The 18,530-nt window shown below is 36.5% G+C and overlaps 1 protein-coding gene across 1 annotated transcript; it reads right to left on the reverse strand.

The window, feature by feature from the left end:
* Positions 1–2,066: 2,066 nt before the first annotated feature.
* Positions 2,067–16,951, reverse strand: LOC145685760 (uncharacterized). The gene is made up of 3 exons (XM_081758268.1): positions 16,791–16,951; positions 7,099–7,227; positions 2,067–3,047 (listed from the first exon to the last, which is right to left on the reverse strand). Exons 1-3 carry the CDS (start codon positions 16,842–16,844, stop codon positions 2,925–2,927), a joined length of 306 nt encoding a protein of 101 aa, XP_081614394.1. The 5' UTR covers positions 16,845–16,951; the 3' UTR covers positions 2,067–2,924.
* Positions 16,952–18,530: the final 1,579 nt, after the last annotated feature.

An 18,530-nucleotide genomic window follows, 5' to 3' on the forward strand; every position in this document is an offset into this window, starting at 1 on the left:
CAGAACCGATCGTCAAATAGGGTCGTTTTGAATATCAAGTCATACTCTGCGTGTGGTGAAAATACGAGAAAGTAATTCACTTCGAGTTCGCTTCTAACAGTTGTACAATAGATGCCAAACTTCATTTAATATCCTACATTGGTGGACAGAAAGCACGCCATGCTGTAACAGGAGAACGAAAAAAAAAAAAAAAAATGCAGGAACCTAGTGGTATCGAACTGACGCCACACCTGACCTTGTCCTTTCGGATTACAACCTGTTTCAGTCCACGTCGCAATTCCTGAAATCACGATGCTTCACCAACCAGCATAAAGATGGAAACAACAGTAACCAACCTCTTTGCTTCTAAGGTCAAGACGTGGTATGACGTGAAGTCAAGGAACTGCCAGGAAAGTGGTTGCAGGCAGTCCAACCCGAGGGGCTTTGAATATTTACCTGCTTTCATTGCACAAATACAGGCATGCTGTGTATCAGAATATTCCAAGACTTATGACTAAGCTTGTACAAACGTTATTTCAATTTTTTAAGGAATATGTACAGTCCGCAGCAAAAAACCTGCAACATGAGCATGTACGTGTATTGTGAAATTATGCCTAACAGCACAGGGAATCAACATAACGTCTAAGTGGCACGAATCACGCCAGGAGAAACCTCGGCGTCCTCCCCTGCATACTTATTTTGAAACAGAAGACATCGTTTCATAATAAAGTTAGATGTTCATGTTGCAGGTTTTTTGCTGCGGACTGTACAAGTATTACACAGTTCGTCATTCATATACTGCGCTTTTCATCTAAGTTTCCTAGTAATGTCGACCCTTTTCAAGATAGTCATAGGATGAGAGGAGACACACTGAGTCTAGCGTAGCAATTCATGAAGTTACTGAAGAAAGTATACTACTGAAATAATTAACAGAAGTCTTTTTCAAGGATACAAGATTAGTAATTTCAATTTGTAAGCATGTATCTCATAATCCTAGTAAATATAGTAAGTACAATTTAATTGTCTAGTCAGAATAAATACTGTGTCATAGATTCTTATGCAACATCTGTTGCTTATGGCAATGCAGATAAAATATCTGAGCATCACATAAGATGCTCATGGTATTCAACCTGTTAACATCGACGCCGCCATTTCGCTAGTATCTTCCGTCAATTTTCAGGAGTAACAATGAGTACTCAACAACGTCTCATACGTGAACTGTTGCTGCATGCATTCGAACACGGGCATATTGCAGTGGCAGCAACCCAAAATATTTGTTATGAGAAAGGGAAAATTACAGTGAAACGCAGTATAGAAACTCCTTGATTCCAGTAATTTCGTGCAGGTTGTAAGAAATGTCGAAGATCAGCCATGGCCCGGCCGCTCCAGGGTAACAGATTCACTATACCTTTGAGTTAATTGTGGTTGTAAATTCTGAAGATGAAATTGGAACGTACTTTTGTCCAAATCGATAATATAGTGTATTTAACTTTTAGTTACTTTATTAATGTGTGTGAAGGAAAGCTGACGTGTGACGGCTGCAAGAGCTGGAAACAAAAGCGAAAAGAAAGGTCGTTCGTCAATCACTGCAGTGATTTTTCACGCTGTTTCTAGGCAATCACGGCCACTCATCACGATGTCGCCAGTAGCTGAAGTTGGAAATCATACATTATAAAGCATCCTGTCGTATTATGGCTTGTTAAATGTTCTAAAATAAGTTTGTTGCTATGCTCTTGTCTCTGTTGGTACAGTCTTTGGCAACAACAGGACCTACAACGCACCACATGTTCTGTTCGATTGCCACACCGGCTTTCATTAACCACACAACAATTATTGAAAATAAAGAATTATACCGTCGGTTAGAAGTTTACTATCTAGTGATATAGATTCTGTTTTTAAAAATTAATTTACCATACTTATTTTTTGTATCTTGGCCAGGTTACTACGAAAGCTCCGTAGCCAATATTATCAGGTCTTACTGTTTTATTATTACGTAGCCAATATTATCAGGTCTTACTGTTTTATTATTACGAACAGGAGAAACGAATGAATATCCTAATCTAAGCATACATATATAAATTGACACATTAAAGAAAATATAGTATTTCTTTTTTATTCATTTGTTATACATATTTCTCCTTGTTTCAGAAAAATGTACAGAAGTTCATTATATAACAGAACTTATGGCTTATGCAGGAACATACATTAATAACACTTGTTCCTCAGACAATCAAATTCCTTTCCAGATAGTAGTTTATTACCCTTTTTTAAAAAAAATATACAATACCAAAGCAAAGAAACCGATACTAAAACGTTTGGAAGCAAGAATTAAAATATTATTGCACGTTTCAATTTTTTTGACCAAAAAAATCAGTTGTATGTTCTGGCTTCCTCTCTTCTAAAAATTATTAAGCACAACAGTCGATTTATTTTGATAAACAGGCGACTTGTGTAAACTATTTGTCCTTTAAGAATATTATGGGAAAAAAAACCTGTTGTTTCTTTGTAACGCACAATTCACGTAGTTAACCTTTCACGTATTGGGGTATCTCATTCCCTTTTCCTTCGCTATGCCACTGCTTTATTACCATTGTTTAAAAAAACACGTCACGCAAATTACTGGATTGAACAAATAAATAAATGCAAACATTACCGCGTATTCAAGCTATGTACACAACTGTGGCTGTGAACTGTAAATCTAAGAAACTTTTTTTCTTTCGATTACATTTAAAGAAAGCAATAAAAAGAACGAAAAAAGCGCAACCCCATACACAAATGTAACTTGTACTACTACATTATGTATATACACACATACACACAAAATCCACCATTCTATTCGGACTCTCTCTATTTCCACACAGTGCAATGTAGTCACCAAACGATGTACAAGGCACGGGTATTCTTGATCATAAATTGCTCCCCCAAATTCGTCAAAATCTAATTCTCTAAGTGCTTTCTATCTTCTCTTTGAACATATTGATCTCAGTCTTTACAAACTTCTGAATCTCAAGTTCTGTGGCTTGTGGATGCTCCTTGATGTACTGAGCAATCGACAGAATCGCCTGCGTCTGCAAGAAAGAAGTTTGTCACGTTTATACATTTAATTCAAAACAATAGGAACTTACATGGCCAGAAAGCTACAGATGGTCTTGTCACGTTTATACATTTAATTCAAAACAACAGGAACTTTATGATTAGAAAGTTATAAGCGGTTTGTCACGTTTATACATTTAATTCAAAACGACAGGAACTTACATAATTAGACAGTTACAGGAGCTGCTTAATCTGTTACATGATGAAGTTGCCTCTTAGCTCTAGTTTTTCAATTACAGTAATGAGGAGAACACTGGTTCGACAAAACCGTCTGTAGCTACTTACAGTTTTTTGACTATTAAATGTGTGTTTAATAGTGTATTTAAGGATAGTTATCAGTTTCAAAACATAAGAGCATATGGTCTCACACCACTACCAAAAGGGCAAACCACCCCTTGTTAGGATGGTAATTAGTGGATGTTGCCAGATGTCCAATGTCATTAGGTAGAAAAAGAAACAAGCAAGAAGAAAAAAGAAAGGAAAACAAGTGAGAAATAAACACATAATGTTGTTACTTTTTATGATAAATAAAAGAAATCTGAAGGAAAGGGGACGTTTGGCAACTTCTTTTCCTCTTTCTAACTGAGGGTCGCCTATTGTTTTCTTAAGATTTATGGTCTGTTGACAAGGACAGAGCCGTGTGGGTGTTTTGTGCATTTCAAGGAATCGAGGCTGTCTCGATCTGAAACCTTATATACATGATAGTTTAGAACACATCTTTGAAAGAAAAGAATGGAATCTTTATGAGTTTCCCGTCCCACGACCATGCCCTTGAGGCTACCGGAGACGACAATTAATGCAAGTGAATGAGGATGGAATAATTTGTGGAATGAGAAAGTGGGAAGAAATGGGAGAACCACGAGAAAACCCACGAGCACGATATTGTCCACCACAAACTCACTTGGCCGGGGATCGAACCAGACGTAAGCGCTCTACCACTGAGCTACCGTGCGTAGAAGATTAACGGTTCTGAATACCGGCGCCATTTTTGTTTTTTAAGCCTATTGATTCATATAGGGAATTACTTTCGTCTTTTCTCTGAAATAAACTTGAATCTTAATGGTTTGACTTTGTTGATTCCTTCCTAAAATTTATTTAAATGTCCTTCACTTCGTGAAAATTAAATTTTGTTTTATATAATTTTAATATTGTAAAGTTCTGCTTATGTAGGTAGAAGGTAGAGCACATTACACTCGAGAATCGTGTTCTCCCACTACCATTTTATTACAAAATTTACAGATATGAAACAGTATGATATAATTTCCACTAAAAAACAGTATAAAACTCTCCAATATAATCTTAGGTAAAATACATGTCCTAGGTCAGATGACCAGGGGGAGGATTCCTCATAAAATTCCACAGCAAGATGAGGTAAAGTAGGATCCTCAATGCTCCACAGCAAGCAGAGAGGGGTTAAGAGTCCCCACTGAGCTCCACTGAAAGCTAAGCGGGAAAGGAGAACCACGAAGCTCCATTGCAAGCTGAGTGTTATGCAATAACAAATTCCTCAATGCTCCACTGCAAGCTAAGGAATGGGAGTTGGCCACAGGGCCGTGCCGTGGAAAATCAACGCCCGAAACGAGAGTATACGACAGCGCCCTCATACATATATTCCAAGCTATTTTTCCCATCTTTTTTCCCTTTTTCTCCTGAATTTTTCGCCCCTCTTACTTCGGCGCCCGGGGCCGTCGCCCAGCTCCCCCCCCCCACGGCACGGCCCTGATTGACCAGTCAGAAACTCATGTCTGTAGCGATGGTACTTTCGGTTTTACAGCTGCTCCACTGTAATGGTGGCGCTAGTGTTCCTGTAATCTGCCTCTGTAGTAGTTCGTAGTAAGAATGTGCGTGGCGGTTGTTTGTAAACAGAACCATTTCCGGGATACTACAATATTTAATCATAAAATTAATTTAAGTGATGCTAAATTCATATCGAAAAAGAGAGGACATTTAGCTAAACTTGGAGAAACTTAGTAGAATAATATCTTGAAAATTTCAATTCATTTGAAAGAAAACAGAAAAATAATTCCCAAAGAAATCAAACGAGAGATAATCAACACTGTTAAGCTGTAAGAAACAGGAAGTCTCCCGCCAAAAACACAGATGCGATATTTACTGCGAGGATTAGGATCAAAAGGCTACAACTGTTCGCATCAGTAATAATAAAAAAATGAAATCTTTGAGTTTTACGTTCCACGATTATGCCGGTTAGGCTAAAGGAGACGGTGATTATGAATAATGAAGGAAATGGTGGAATGAAGAAAGTGGGAGGAAACGGGAGAATCCCGAGGAAACTCACGCACACGGTGTTTGTCCACCACAAAGTTCACTTGGCGGGGCTGGGATTGAACCCGGGACCCCAAGCACCAGAGGTGAACGCTCTACCACTGAACTACCGCGGCCCCAGTAATAATAAAACAGCTATCTCCTTTCCATTAGGAATACGTAATAACTGCGATTTTGAAGCAAGATTATACCGTAGCCAATCAAATACAGTGCCCGAGAAATCCCTAAAACAGCACTTGTATTTAAATGAACTGTTTATAATATCAACGAAGACATCATAAATCAAAGAAATCACAGCTGTTCGACATGGCCGCCCTCTATATCCAAGCAGAGTTTCCATCTTCCCGCGGTGCACGTGAACATACTCTGCAATACTGCTGGGGTAATTGTACGTACCGATGCTGAAATGCGACTTCTTCGTATGGGACCACATCAAGAGTCAACGTACAGAAGGTGAAGATTTAGGGATTTGAAGCATCCGCGTGCACGCATTTCGGCATCGGTATCTAGCATCGAACGCAAGATGTTTTAGTTTAAATAACCTAATAAACAATTTCAGATCATCAATGCCTTAACAATAATTTCATGTTTATGATCCATGATTAGAGGATTTTCATCCATCCATAACACTGGATTAATGGTGTTCCAGTTCTCGAACTACAAGACATATAATACATTGCTGCTTTGCAAAATATTACTTCGTTTGCCTTCAGTTGCCCTTAGTTCCGAGGGATATGGAACACTAAGGAAGCTTGTATTTTTTTTTTTTTTTATACCGATGACCATAATTAGGGGCACGAGTTTTTCGCACCAAGAATTTGAAAATTTCTCGATTTGTCGCATTTTGCAAACAAAGTTTCGCATTTTGTAGCTCTTGTGGAAAAGATATTCCCTGACACTTTAAAAATTGTTCCTTTTATTCATAGATCACTACAGAAATAAGCCATTAATAACCTAAAAACAAATTACACTGAATATGTCACTTATTGTACATTTCACTTATAGAAAATTATATTTTTAAAAAATCAAACTGAAGGAAAATCAGTAACTAAACTTACTATGAGTAGGAAAGTTTTGCTGTTTTCTGAAAACACATAGGGACAAGTTACATTTAAGCATTAAACATAAGCATGTTACATGTTCCCACATTTTCCTCCTTTATTGTTGTGTGTTTGTCACTTATCAGTAGTCCATGACATTGGCTAGCTAATTAAAACGGTTCTTCCTTATCCAGCTGCGATGGTGATAGCTAATGCGCAACATGTCCTCTATTGCTGTGTCCAAATCACCAAAAATGCACCGTACATGCCATGTTCTACCGTTCCGTCAGCGGAAAACTGGCGTTTTTAAATTGATGAAAACGTACTTTTAAAATTTCGCGTTATTTTGCGTATTGTTAAAAATTCCGCGCAAAACTGCCAATTTCGCGTTTTATCACGCAACGGAAAGTAATGAAAACATATATAGAATATCATAAAATATCAAGAAACTGGAAGTTACTTAATTCTGACGCATTTCGTTCTATCGCGCATTGCGAAAAACTTGTGTGCCTACCATAATTTAACGCCTAAACACCCATCTGTGTATCAAATTAGTATCTAATTTTTAGAACTGGCACCTAAGTCAGAAGAATTTTTTTTTTCTAGCTCTGAATTGTGAATTATGTTATATTCCTATTGTACTTCTATCCTCCAAATCTTTACATTCTTTCGGAAAGAAAACATTCTATAAGTTAACATTTACCCTGTAGGCATCTACTTTGTCTCTGCCAGTGAGTTTCTGCCACAAATCCAAGCAGATCTTGCCTGCTACCACAGCTTCTAACAATCCTTTGTATTCATCTCCTCCGCGCAGCCATGCTAACAGCGCCAACTGAAAAAAAAAAATAATAATAATAAAATAAGATCTTTTAAACAGTAACTCTAATACAAATTACAGGTATTAGAAGTATATAATGGAACATTCTTATTTATTACTGTATGAACTGAGCTATTTTTAAATACACACGTTCGGTCTTACAATTCTATTTTTAAGTACGAGGAGAAGTCAAAAAGTAAAGCAACTTGCAATTTCTCCCACTAGGGTTTGGTAACACTCCTAGTATCCAGCGCCGAATTAGTGTCGTCTACAACACTTCTATGCAACGTGTCACTCTTATTCCCGCGTTAGTCGCTGGGGTGTAGCAGACCGTTCAACATGGCAGCTCCGTTGTCGATCTGCACCAAGGAGGAAATAAGTCGTCGAATGCAAGCGCAGTACGGTGACAGCTGTTTATCTACGAATGGATAGAGAGTTTCACACAGGGAAGAACTTCTTTATGTGACGAAGAAAGATCGGGCAGCCATCGATGTCAATGACTGAAGACAATTTGAAAGTCGTTGAGGGTATGGTGATGGAAAACAGACGAAATCGCCAATACTCTTTACATATCAGTCATGGTTTAGCGTATTCCATTGAAGGAAGCGCTCAGGAAAAGATGATCTGCAACCGACGCAGAAATCATTGATGCAGTGGAAAACTGGTTGCAGGTGCAACTGAAACACTTTTTTGCCAATGGAATCAAAAAAGTTGTGAAAAGTGCGTTGAAGTGCAGGGAGATTATGTAGAAAAATAATGTATAATTCATTTTTTCTATCATTAGAATAAATGTACCTTCTCACCAAAGTCCCTTTACTTCTTGACTTCCCCTCGTTAAAAAAAAAAAAAGTAAAAAAAAAAAAAGTTTTTATACAGAAAGTTTATCAAACTGTAAGTTTCACAGTTGCAAGGGTAAGGGCAAAAAACAAGGAATGTCCATGTATGAGCTTTTTCGGGTGCTTTGTCCTATCTGTTGGTGACTCTTGATATTATTTGACTGTATATGCCATGCATGCGTAGATGTAAAAATGTCCATGTAAAAAGGGCAAAAGGTGTAACTAACCCTATTCTTTTTACGTGGTTTTCAATATTAAAACGCCGTTTTCTCGAAAATGCAATTTTGTGACATTCCTTCTTTTTTCCCCTTACCCTTCAGTTAGTACTCAAGTTGAAGTGAGTGCATTTTTTTCTTAATTTAGTGTAATTTCAGCGAATAGCCAAAACTGAAGATCGAAGAATATAAAAGAGGGAGTATTTTTTTTTTTTTTTTTAAATAATATGTTATTTCTATAATTTAAGTATTTAGATTATGGGCGCTAAACTAAATTAGTGGATTCCTCCTCCTCATTTTACTATTAGACTAGTATTCTACGCGCTTATACGTCTTTCATTTCTTTTCAGAATGGAGTTGGATCCATATTTGTTTATTACATTTTACTGTATTTGGCACAAATACCGCTCAACCAGTAATATGAAAAAGAAGACCATTTCGTTAAAAGATTTACAGAAAAAGATACGGCCGATAAAATTTTGGACAAGTCGAACGACGCAATTGATACGAGCATCTCCGCCCTACCACACATTTGAACTCTTGAACCACCGACCCATCCTATCTACGTCACTGTTATACTACGAACACAATCATGTACCCCAAGCAGTGGCGGCGATTGGACGTTAAAAGGGGGGGGGGGTAAGGCATGATCTGTTCCTGTAGCTTTCTTAATTCTACGGGAAGACAAATAACCAATACGTACTCACGCAACGACAAATATTATATGGCACCATTTTTTCTATGAATCAGTAATACATACAAAAACTTTACATTTGCAAATGAAATTATATACATTCACTTCAAAAAAGTGGCGGGGGGGGGGGGGAGTGAACTGCCGTCCTGAACCCAAGTACTGAGGTCCATGGTTTGATTCACTATGCAAACTGTAATGGGTATTTGCCATCTAGTGATGAATTACCAACGCCGCCAAACAGCCCTGTTGAAATGAAATCTTTAAGTTGTACGTCCCACGGTTATGCCGCTTAGGCTAAAGGAGACGGTGATGATGAGTGATGAATGAAATGGTGGAATGAAGAAAGTGGGAGGAAACGGGAGAACCCCGAGAAAACCCACGCACACGGTGTTTGTCCACCACAAAGTTCACTTGGCGGGGGCTGGGATCGAACCCGGGACCCCAAGCACCAGAGGTGAACGCTCTACCACTGAGCCACCGCGGCCCCCCTAAACAGCCCTGTTGAGTTACAGGATTTTGGCGAACAATTATCCTTGACAAAACGTTCTCTGTCCCAAGCACAATTGAAGGACCCTCTGCAACAACAAGGTAAGAGAAAAATGGAGGTTTTGAGTTACAAAGCTTATAAACTTAAAGTGTAACGTGGCAATTAATAGGAGTAAATCTGTGTATATATGCCTATGTAGAAAAGTGGTGTATCACCTGTCTGTGCTTCGGAGAAATAAAATGGCGAATACCGGTACTGAAAATGCGGAATAATACGTAACGAATTTGGAAAACTGAGCATTTACCTTGTTATTACATAACCTAAAGTAATGGTGAAATGAAAAAGGACAGTAGGAACATATAATGACGCGTGTGACAAATGTATTGCAACACACGAAGATACAAACTATCAATAATCTGCGTGTTGTAAAAAAATAATAATAATAATAATAATAATAATAATAATAATAAATAAATAAATAAATAAATAAATAAATAAATAAATAAAAAAAAGAAACTGCACTGTCCTAGGGCTGGTATAAAATTTAAATCTGATACGTCCATTCCAGATTAAGAACCCGAGAAAAAAAAACGTTCAGCACGTTCCTGTAAAATTGCTGCTTGATATGAGTAACAAATCGTTGCAGGGCTTCCACATGCTTCTTCTTTCAATCCTTCCCAGTTTGGCTGGTTTCTTGAGGAATAACAGAATGGGGACCAGTGGTGGTGCCTGCATCTAATAGGTTTTTTCTCCTACACCATTATATGATTACGAAACTGACACAGATCCATGTGGGAGCATTTTCACCCCCTCCCCCTTGGCCGATTTACTAGTAAATCCAAAAACCGGATTCGGATTAGATATCCGAATTACAAATCAAGACTGGATTTTCAAACCCGACATCTGAAATCCCGATATAAATCTGAATCCGGATATCTGGAATTCGAATTTTTCAAAATCCGAATATTCCCATATCCAGATTTTTGATAGCACAGATTTAATTTCCATATTAACTCGAGGAAAGAAACAAAACACTGCAATTTGTCCTGATTTTGCTAATTTCTTTGCCACAGTTCACGATTTTTCTTTCTCTTTCATCCCTTCCGCTTCTGTCGTTCTTCTTCGACTGCTTCGGTTTTGTCAATTTCAAAACAAAATTGTCAAGTATGTCTCCGTACCAGTACTTTCATTTCAAGCGCCTCTTGAAACCATTATTTTTAATTTCCAAGTGGTGTCAGTGTTTTTATTTCTGGTGATGTGTTTATTTTATTCTGAATGACGGATGGAAACGTTGCAATGCAGCATGCAAGTCGTGTGAATAGGCTACTATCTTCTCAACAAGTGAAAATTCAGCAACTGCCTGCTTTCGAGACGATTAACTTGCATTTTGTGAACTTGGTTTTGTTACAGAGAAACACTGCCTTACATTTTCATCCAGACGAGTAACAGATTTTACGCACGAACTTCCCAAAACTTCTCGAAATATCTTTATTTATTGGGATTTTTATTTCAATTTTCAGTATTTAATTATTTTTACATTGCACATAATTTATTATGCACATTTTAATCATGTTTATTTGTATTTTACTTTCCATTTGATTTTTTCCTGTCGCATGAGTGACGCCAGATTTTCCGGTGGGGGTGTCACGGACGCTATTGAATATTATTAAACTTTTATCCGTAGTTGTACTTTTAGTTCATTACTCTTCAAATGACTTTCAACGAAGAGTGAAAGGAAATGGTGGATATTTCAAAACTAAATTGTGATTAATTAATTAATTCTGTATCTGTAAAAACTGCAATGTAATTCCGTCTTGGAAATCGTTGCAAAGCACTGACGTCATCTACCTTTCACAAGTCAACATGTAAATTCATGCATTGACAAATATGATGAGAGTTGAGTTGATTTTAGTTTAGCGTCTCATTCAGCAGCGAGACTATATGAGACCTGGACCTCCTGATTAACTTGGAATCCAAACCACATGAGCTCCCGCCGGGAATCGAACCCGGGTCTCCCACGCCAAAGGCGCGTACGCTAACCGCTTAGCCACGAAGAAGCTCAAATATGATGAGAGAAGTAGATTCATAGGTACACTTCATACGATTTCACACAAATACAGGAAGTCCATGACCTCAGTCGAGACCAGCTTGAGTCAAGAATCAAAACCACTTGGCTTTCCAAAGTCGTGGTAGTTGCGACAAGGACTTATCAGAAGGAACATCTTATCAAAGAAAATCAATCTACCTGTGTTGTACTCTACATCAATAATCTAAGGTATGTATCTGTTTCATATTTGTCAATGCCTAGTTATGACTCAGTGCTTGGGGAGTTTCAACAGACACGACTAAACATAAAACTAAACTCATTCAAACATTCCCCCAAAACCCTATTCATTTCAACAGAAAAAGAATGTTCATGAATATTGGCGTACAAATTATCGATGTCTAGATTTCTAAGAAAGTTGGTTATTGCTATGATTACGATACCTCTCGCCTACATCCCGTTCTATGTAAATCATAGATAAGACATAGCATAACTGCTATATATATAGTTAAATAACTCTGCCTTACTATGGATTGACACTAAGATGTATCTGGTTTTGACTGTGTCCATACGGAATTTTTTTATTAAGTGCTGAATCCGTAATGTCGTCAAGAAACGAGTAATTCGTATTACTAATGGGGAAGCTCATGAAGTGAATCTATAAACACAATCACTTAAGCTCACGCCAGTGGTAAATTCCTCATTCATACTGTAGCCAAATGATGCACGGATCAAGTTTGTTCCCCCCCCCCATATATATATATAAATAATTTAAATAAACCGAATACTACCTTTTTTTTGTTTTAGTAAAAAACAAGAAGTCGTAGAAAAAGAATGTTTCTGGGCTAATGTTATGAAATAAGTAGCAGCAGATGTATCATTTAGAAGTCCTTACCTGCGCACTCTTCGTGTATACCGTATACCATGCGAATGTGGCAAAGCATACATAGGCCAGACTGGACGTACAATAGAACAACGATGCAAAGAACACAACAGCTACATAAGACTTAAGCAACCCAAAAAGTTAGGACTAGCAAAGCATTGTTTAGAGCTTGGACACAGAACTGATTTTACAAACACCACCATAGTAGCCAAATGCAGCAATTTTTGGGACAGAATAATAAAGGAAGCCATAGCTATCTCACGGGAAAGGAATAGTTTCAATAGAGAGAACGGGTTTCAACTCAGCCCTATCTGGCCGACCCTTTTCAGGAACAAAAAACAGACACTCAACGAAGCTATTTCTTGTAGCCACAACAACAGCCAATCAGGAGCCAGAATCCCTCACAGCCAATCAGAAGCCAGCATTTCCCTCAGTCAATCACAAGTCCCCATTCATAGCTCTGCCCCTAAGTACTCGCCATATATACATGCTCATATCTCCGGTCTCTTCTTCAAAAATTCCAGTCATCATCACAAAGGATATTAGTGAGCAAACAGAAATTGATCCTCAAAAGGACCAGAATGAACACAAATACTCAGAACAAATGGATTCAGATCACAACAAGAAGGACTTAACACAACAACCGGGTTGCATCGGTGCTCGCTATTTCAACAAAACCAGAAGATAGAAATAAGCTCACATAAACAATACAGTCCACTACAAAGAAGTTCTTTCAAGTAACAATAAACATCGTACCAATCACAGATGGAAGACTATTTATAACGGAACCGTCGTATGCAGAAAAACTCAAAACAAACGAAGAAAGTAAAAACGCCAGACAAAGAAACAAGTAGAATAAGTATTGACGACGGTTCCGTATTGACGGGCAGCCTGCAGTCAGACGACGGCCTCAGCAATGGACAAGGATCAGGCCAGATTTTGCATGTTTTAAAAAATAACAGATATCCCCACTAACAATATACCTCTCCAGGCAACACAGATCTGCATGAGAAATGACATATTCTGATAGGTCTTTAATTTAACAGATATTCAATAACTTATTATTTTAGACATGTTTACATGGACTTTTGCCATCCCTCCGCAGTGTGGTTTTGCCATGTAAATTGCCTATTGCATGACCGACAAAGGTTTTTTTAGAGATGCAAAAAAGTCGGCTTTTCTGAATTGATGGTTTTTTTCACATAAAAGCCGGCTTTTTTGAAAAAAAAAACGAGAATTTTGGAAATTTTGGCCTTTTTCATTTTCATGATTTTTCTATCTAAATAGCTTTCTTATGGTATAATCTATAGTTAGATAACATTTACATTACCTAAATGCTATATTAATCCTTTGGAATTCATAATGCAAATATGTTAAAAATTTAAATTGTTTGAAATATCTTTTCGAAATTCATGATTTATTTTCGAGGTTTTATATTATTATCAGCATCAACCACTAATTAAATGAGTTTTTGTGTTGTAGAGAAGCGAAACAAGATCTTCTTTATCAATTTAAAGCAGAATTTTGAAAAGAGCCCAAAATTTCCCAAGCAAAAAAGCGAAGCAGAAAAAACGAGTTTTTTTTCCAAAACAGCCGTTTTTTTCCGAGCCCTTGCATCTCTAGGTTTTTTCTTATCCCTCTATCAAAACAAAATAACTTCTCTTGCGCTTTCCTGTCTTCTTTTCTATCTACACACTGACAGATTCGCGTGTATATGTCTCCGTATAGATACAAAACCGCGACAAACACATTTCCCGACAGATACTTTAGTTTACTAACAACATGGAGGAGAGCTATGTAGAATGTTGGTTGATGCCTTACTCACTATCCAGGACGCGGGGTTTCCCGAGGGGCGTCCTTCATTCTGTTTCTATTTCTGTCGGTCTGTTCATTACAATCTTTGAAAACGAATGCAATGTCTGCATTCGAAAAGTTGGATGTGAATATTTTTTCCTGGCTGATAGCCCGAAAAAAACTTACTGAAATCACGTCACAAGGAAAAATTCAACTACTTCCTACATAGGGTACAGTTCTTTTTCTATTTTACAACTTAAGTTACAATCCAGCAAGAATAAAGGATGAAATCAACTCTCATGTTATAAATCTGAACATACACATGGACAACAATTTTCTAATATTAACCACGTAAAAAAAATATTCGATTACGAAAACCATAGTGTACGGAGCATTCTGAAAATCCGAAAACTTGTGTTAAAATCTGTCAAGAATGAAGGTTTGAATTACCTGCCCCAATTTTAAAAAAATATGTTCCACGATAATTTTTGTTTAAAAAAAATGCAGTACGATCTTGGTATACAGTAGTATGTCGTATATTTTGTTTGAGGCTTTCCCTAGACTTACATGAGCTACATTCACTGAAGAACAAAGTAGTAGATTGATACCCAGGGTGGAAAAAATCATGATATTTTTTTAAAATATCATTTTTGTTGATTTTTTTATTTAAATACAATCTTTCTCCTCATATAATACAAGTCGCGAACTGAAGTCAAAAAAGCATTAGGAATTAATATTAAATGTTAATTATACCATTTAAGTGAAAGTATTGGGGTTCAATTTTGAATTAATTCCCAATCGTTAACCCAGCTTTTCCCAACATTTTCAAATTGCGGCACACTACGGGTGTAACTTGTATTCTCGCGGCACACTCATAAATATTATTATTATTATTATTATTTGTAAATATAAAATACCATGGTAATTTTTTTTTTTTCTGTGATTACTGATCTCTTTCTCACAGAGATGAAAGCTTGATCACTGGTTTTCCCCTATGCTAATTCATAATCCTTATTTTTTATTCTGTTAAAATAGAAAACAATTGCAATGAAATATAGGACTCAGATTGTTAAAAATACACTTTCTTTTTCAAAAACTGTATCCAACCTTTCATTAATAACGAAGATCACTAATAACGAACGAACCAACAAATGTCTTGTACTTTGCTGTTTTAACCAAAACCGTTGCATATTATTGCAATCACACAGCTTGCCATGCGTCGAGGTCAAAACACAGCTGTTGAACAAAGTGTTGTTCTATCATTTGCGTGCGAATGAGTGTTCTACGAACGTTCACTTGACGCGTACCGTACAAGTTCTTCCATTTCCCGGTGTTAGTATTACTCTCAACTGAAAGGTAACATAGCAGCTAACCGTGGAAATGTATATGAGCCGAAATATTGTCTGCTACACAGTAATAGATGTAGAATAATGTATTACAATTACAGTATTTTTTCCATGGTAGAAATTCATAGTAATGTGAAATACAAAAATATACATTTTTTACTATGTCTTACAATTTGGTTGCTATAGAATTAATAATTTTGTTTCGATTTCCTCGCGGCACACCAGCGGTCCATTCACGGCACACCGGTTGGGAAACGCTGTGTTAACCCATTTCAATCCCAAACAATGTTTCTTAAGCATTAAGGCAAAAGTACAGTTTATCAACAGGACACTCTTTTCCACAGAAGTAACTGATATTTGGTAGGGGCATATATTAAAAAAAGAAAAAAAATCGGAACTGCGCCACGATATATAAAAATTTTGCCTAAAGTTATAAAATCTACAAATAATAATAATAATAATAATAATAAACTTGCACCAAATAAGTAGGCCTATCCTTCGCTTCTAAAACACAATTTCCCATTCTACTACAAGTTGATTTGGAGTACGTTAGTACAAGGGGTCCAGAACCACGTAAAAAAAAAAAAATAAAATAAAATAAAATAAAATAAAAAAAATAAAAAAAGGAGAAATGAATGTTGCTAGTACTTAGACGTACCATAACGTAACCAAATCTAACCTAACATAAACTAACCTAAGCTAACCTGAACTAACCTAATATTAGTAGCAATAAGCGAAATTCTATTTTTTTTTTTTTTTTTTTTAGAAAATTATGCAGGACCCCTACACTAATATAACTAAACTAACAAACCTAACCTACCCTAAACTAACCGAATGTGAACAGAAATTACCAAAATTGTAACATTTTTTAGAGAAATGCTGGAACCCTTCTGCTAAACATAGGCCGTCGATTTTATCCAAAAGGAAGGGTATATGCTTTACTTTATATTGATGGACCTACTCTTCAAGTCAACATCCACATAAACAAACATTCTGAATGGAGACCGAAATGGTTAACAGTAGTTTTGTCAAAGTAAACTACAATTTCCTAAATTAACTAGGCTTCACTTGAATATAATACGTTCATCTATTTATAGAGTGTAACTGCAATTGGAAACCAACTAAAAGGAGTAAAAACAAATCAAAATACACTACATCAGTTTATAGTCTTTGAATTATGAACTTACAAGGCTTGTAGCCTGACAACATAATGCTCTACCTAGTAGGTCAACATTAAAAATGTACTTTTTAAGTATTATGAATTAGTTATTATCCTGACCTGTTGTAGCGTATTTCCATTATCAGCTAATAATGAAATTGGCAATGAATCCATTGCTGAATATATGTATACTTCTCGTGTAGTTGATTTCAGAAATACTTTTTATATAAATATAAAACACCCCTTTCGCCGTGACTGAAACACAATATTAGCAGTTTTGCCAACATCGATCAGTACTCATTTTGTTCATATTATGCTGATTTCAGTCAGTAAGTAAGTATGATTGAAATTATTTTACGAAAGCATAATTATTTTACTATTCTTTTCCCTTAAATGAAGATGTACGTTGCGGACAGTTTCAAACACAATCTAAATTATATTATTTCTAATTACGAATTGGCAGGGGATATGAAATAATCTAACACTATTTTTACTTATCTGATTCAATATTATGGGCCATATGCAGAGTCCTTCTGACGTATGATTAGTGCCATACTAAAGCGTTGTACTTACATATGCTACCTGCAGAAGTCGGGCGTTTAGCATGACGCTAATCATTTGTCAAAACGACTCTGCATAAGGCGGTATAATTCTAAGTATCAAGGAAGACCGCAATTTTACGAATAGATTGTTAAAATAAATACTTCAAGAAGTCATTCACCTCAAATAATAATAAAAAAAAATAATAATTAAGTTGTGGGTTATAGGTAGCAACAACATGGTACCCATTTTAACGTCATGAGAAGTATGCCATAGCACAGACCTCCTACACGATCATAGTGAATTTTTAAAACTACTGTGCATCAGTATCAACGCAAACTCGCAAACTTTAACTTCTTGGAGGGGCAACCACAGTGGTAGAGGTATTTTTTGAAGGCTCCTATTTTCGTGCAGATCAAGTTTAGATACACCATTCGAAAGAATTATTGAATAATTATAATGCTTTCACTAATTTCCTTCTTATTGTTCTTCAAAAGTTTCACATTGTGCAAAATGATTACCGTACTTAGGATTGAAGAAACTATAGGGGTCCACCACACCTAATTGTTGAAAAATTACAATTCTTTTAGATTCACGTATAAAAACAGCGTTCGGTTGTGTGATATGAAAGCTACGGTGAAAAAAAAAAACTACCTGTGGCAACTGACCACTAAAGAGCACAAATGCTATCTAACCGAGAAGGACAGGGCTAAGCGTATGGGATTACGCAGGTTTGCGACCGAAGGGAATACGATGACGTAGGTGCGTCAGAGGATGTGAGTATACATGTAAAATAACGGTAATGAAAACACGTAGGTTTTTACAGTGGTACGGTTTCATTCTAGTACTGGTTTCATTTAATAGTTTCAGTGTACTTGTAAACATAAAATACCCCTTTCGTAAACGGTGCAGAAATACTTCGCCGGTGGAAACTTATTTTATCCATAGTAAATAACTTGTATTGATTTAATGCAATTTATTTTTGTTCTGTACTTTATATTACTTGTCGCACATTACGATAAACCTAACTGGGACAAAATCAATTCCGGGACGCTCGCCTCCTTACGCCCTCTGGTATCGTCATTGCTGTGAATGGCAGACACAATGTTACAAAATGCCAGCTACTGTTTACTTATGCTCCAATATCCCCAACGGGTTTAAGTTATGTATTTGTTTATACAAGTATGTTTGTTAAAATACACAAGATCTTGTGTTTTTCAAAATATTTATATATTGCAAAAGGAAAATCTACATCACAGAAGAAGTAGTAGTAACTGTCGTACATCAATTTAAAACGAAATAACTAGTGTCAAATCGAGT

Source organism: Thermobia domestica, chromosome 5 (genome assembly GCF_964235325.1).
Source record: "Thermobia domestica chromosome 5, izTheDome1.hap1.1, whole genome shotgun sequence".
NCBI classification, from domain to species: Eukaryota; Metazoa; Arthropoda; class Insecta; order Zygentoma; family Lepismatidae; genus Thermobia; species Thermobia domestica.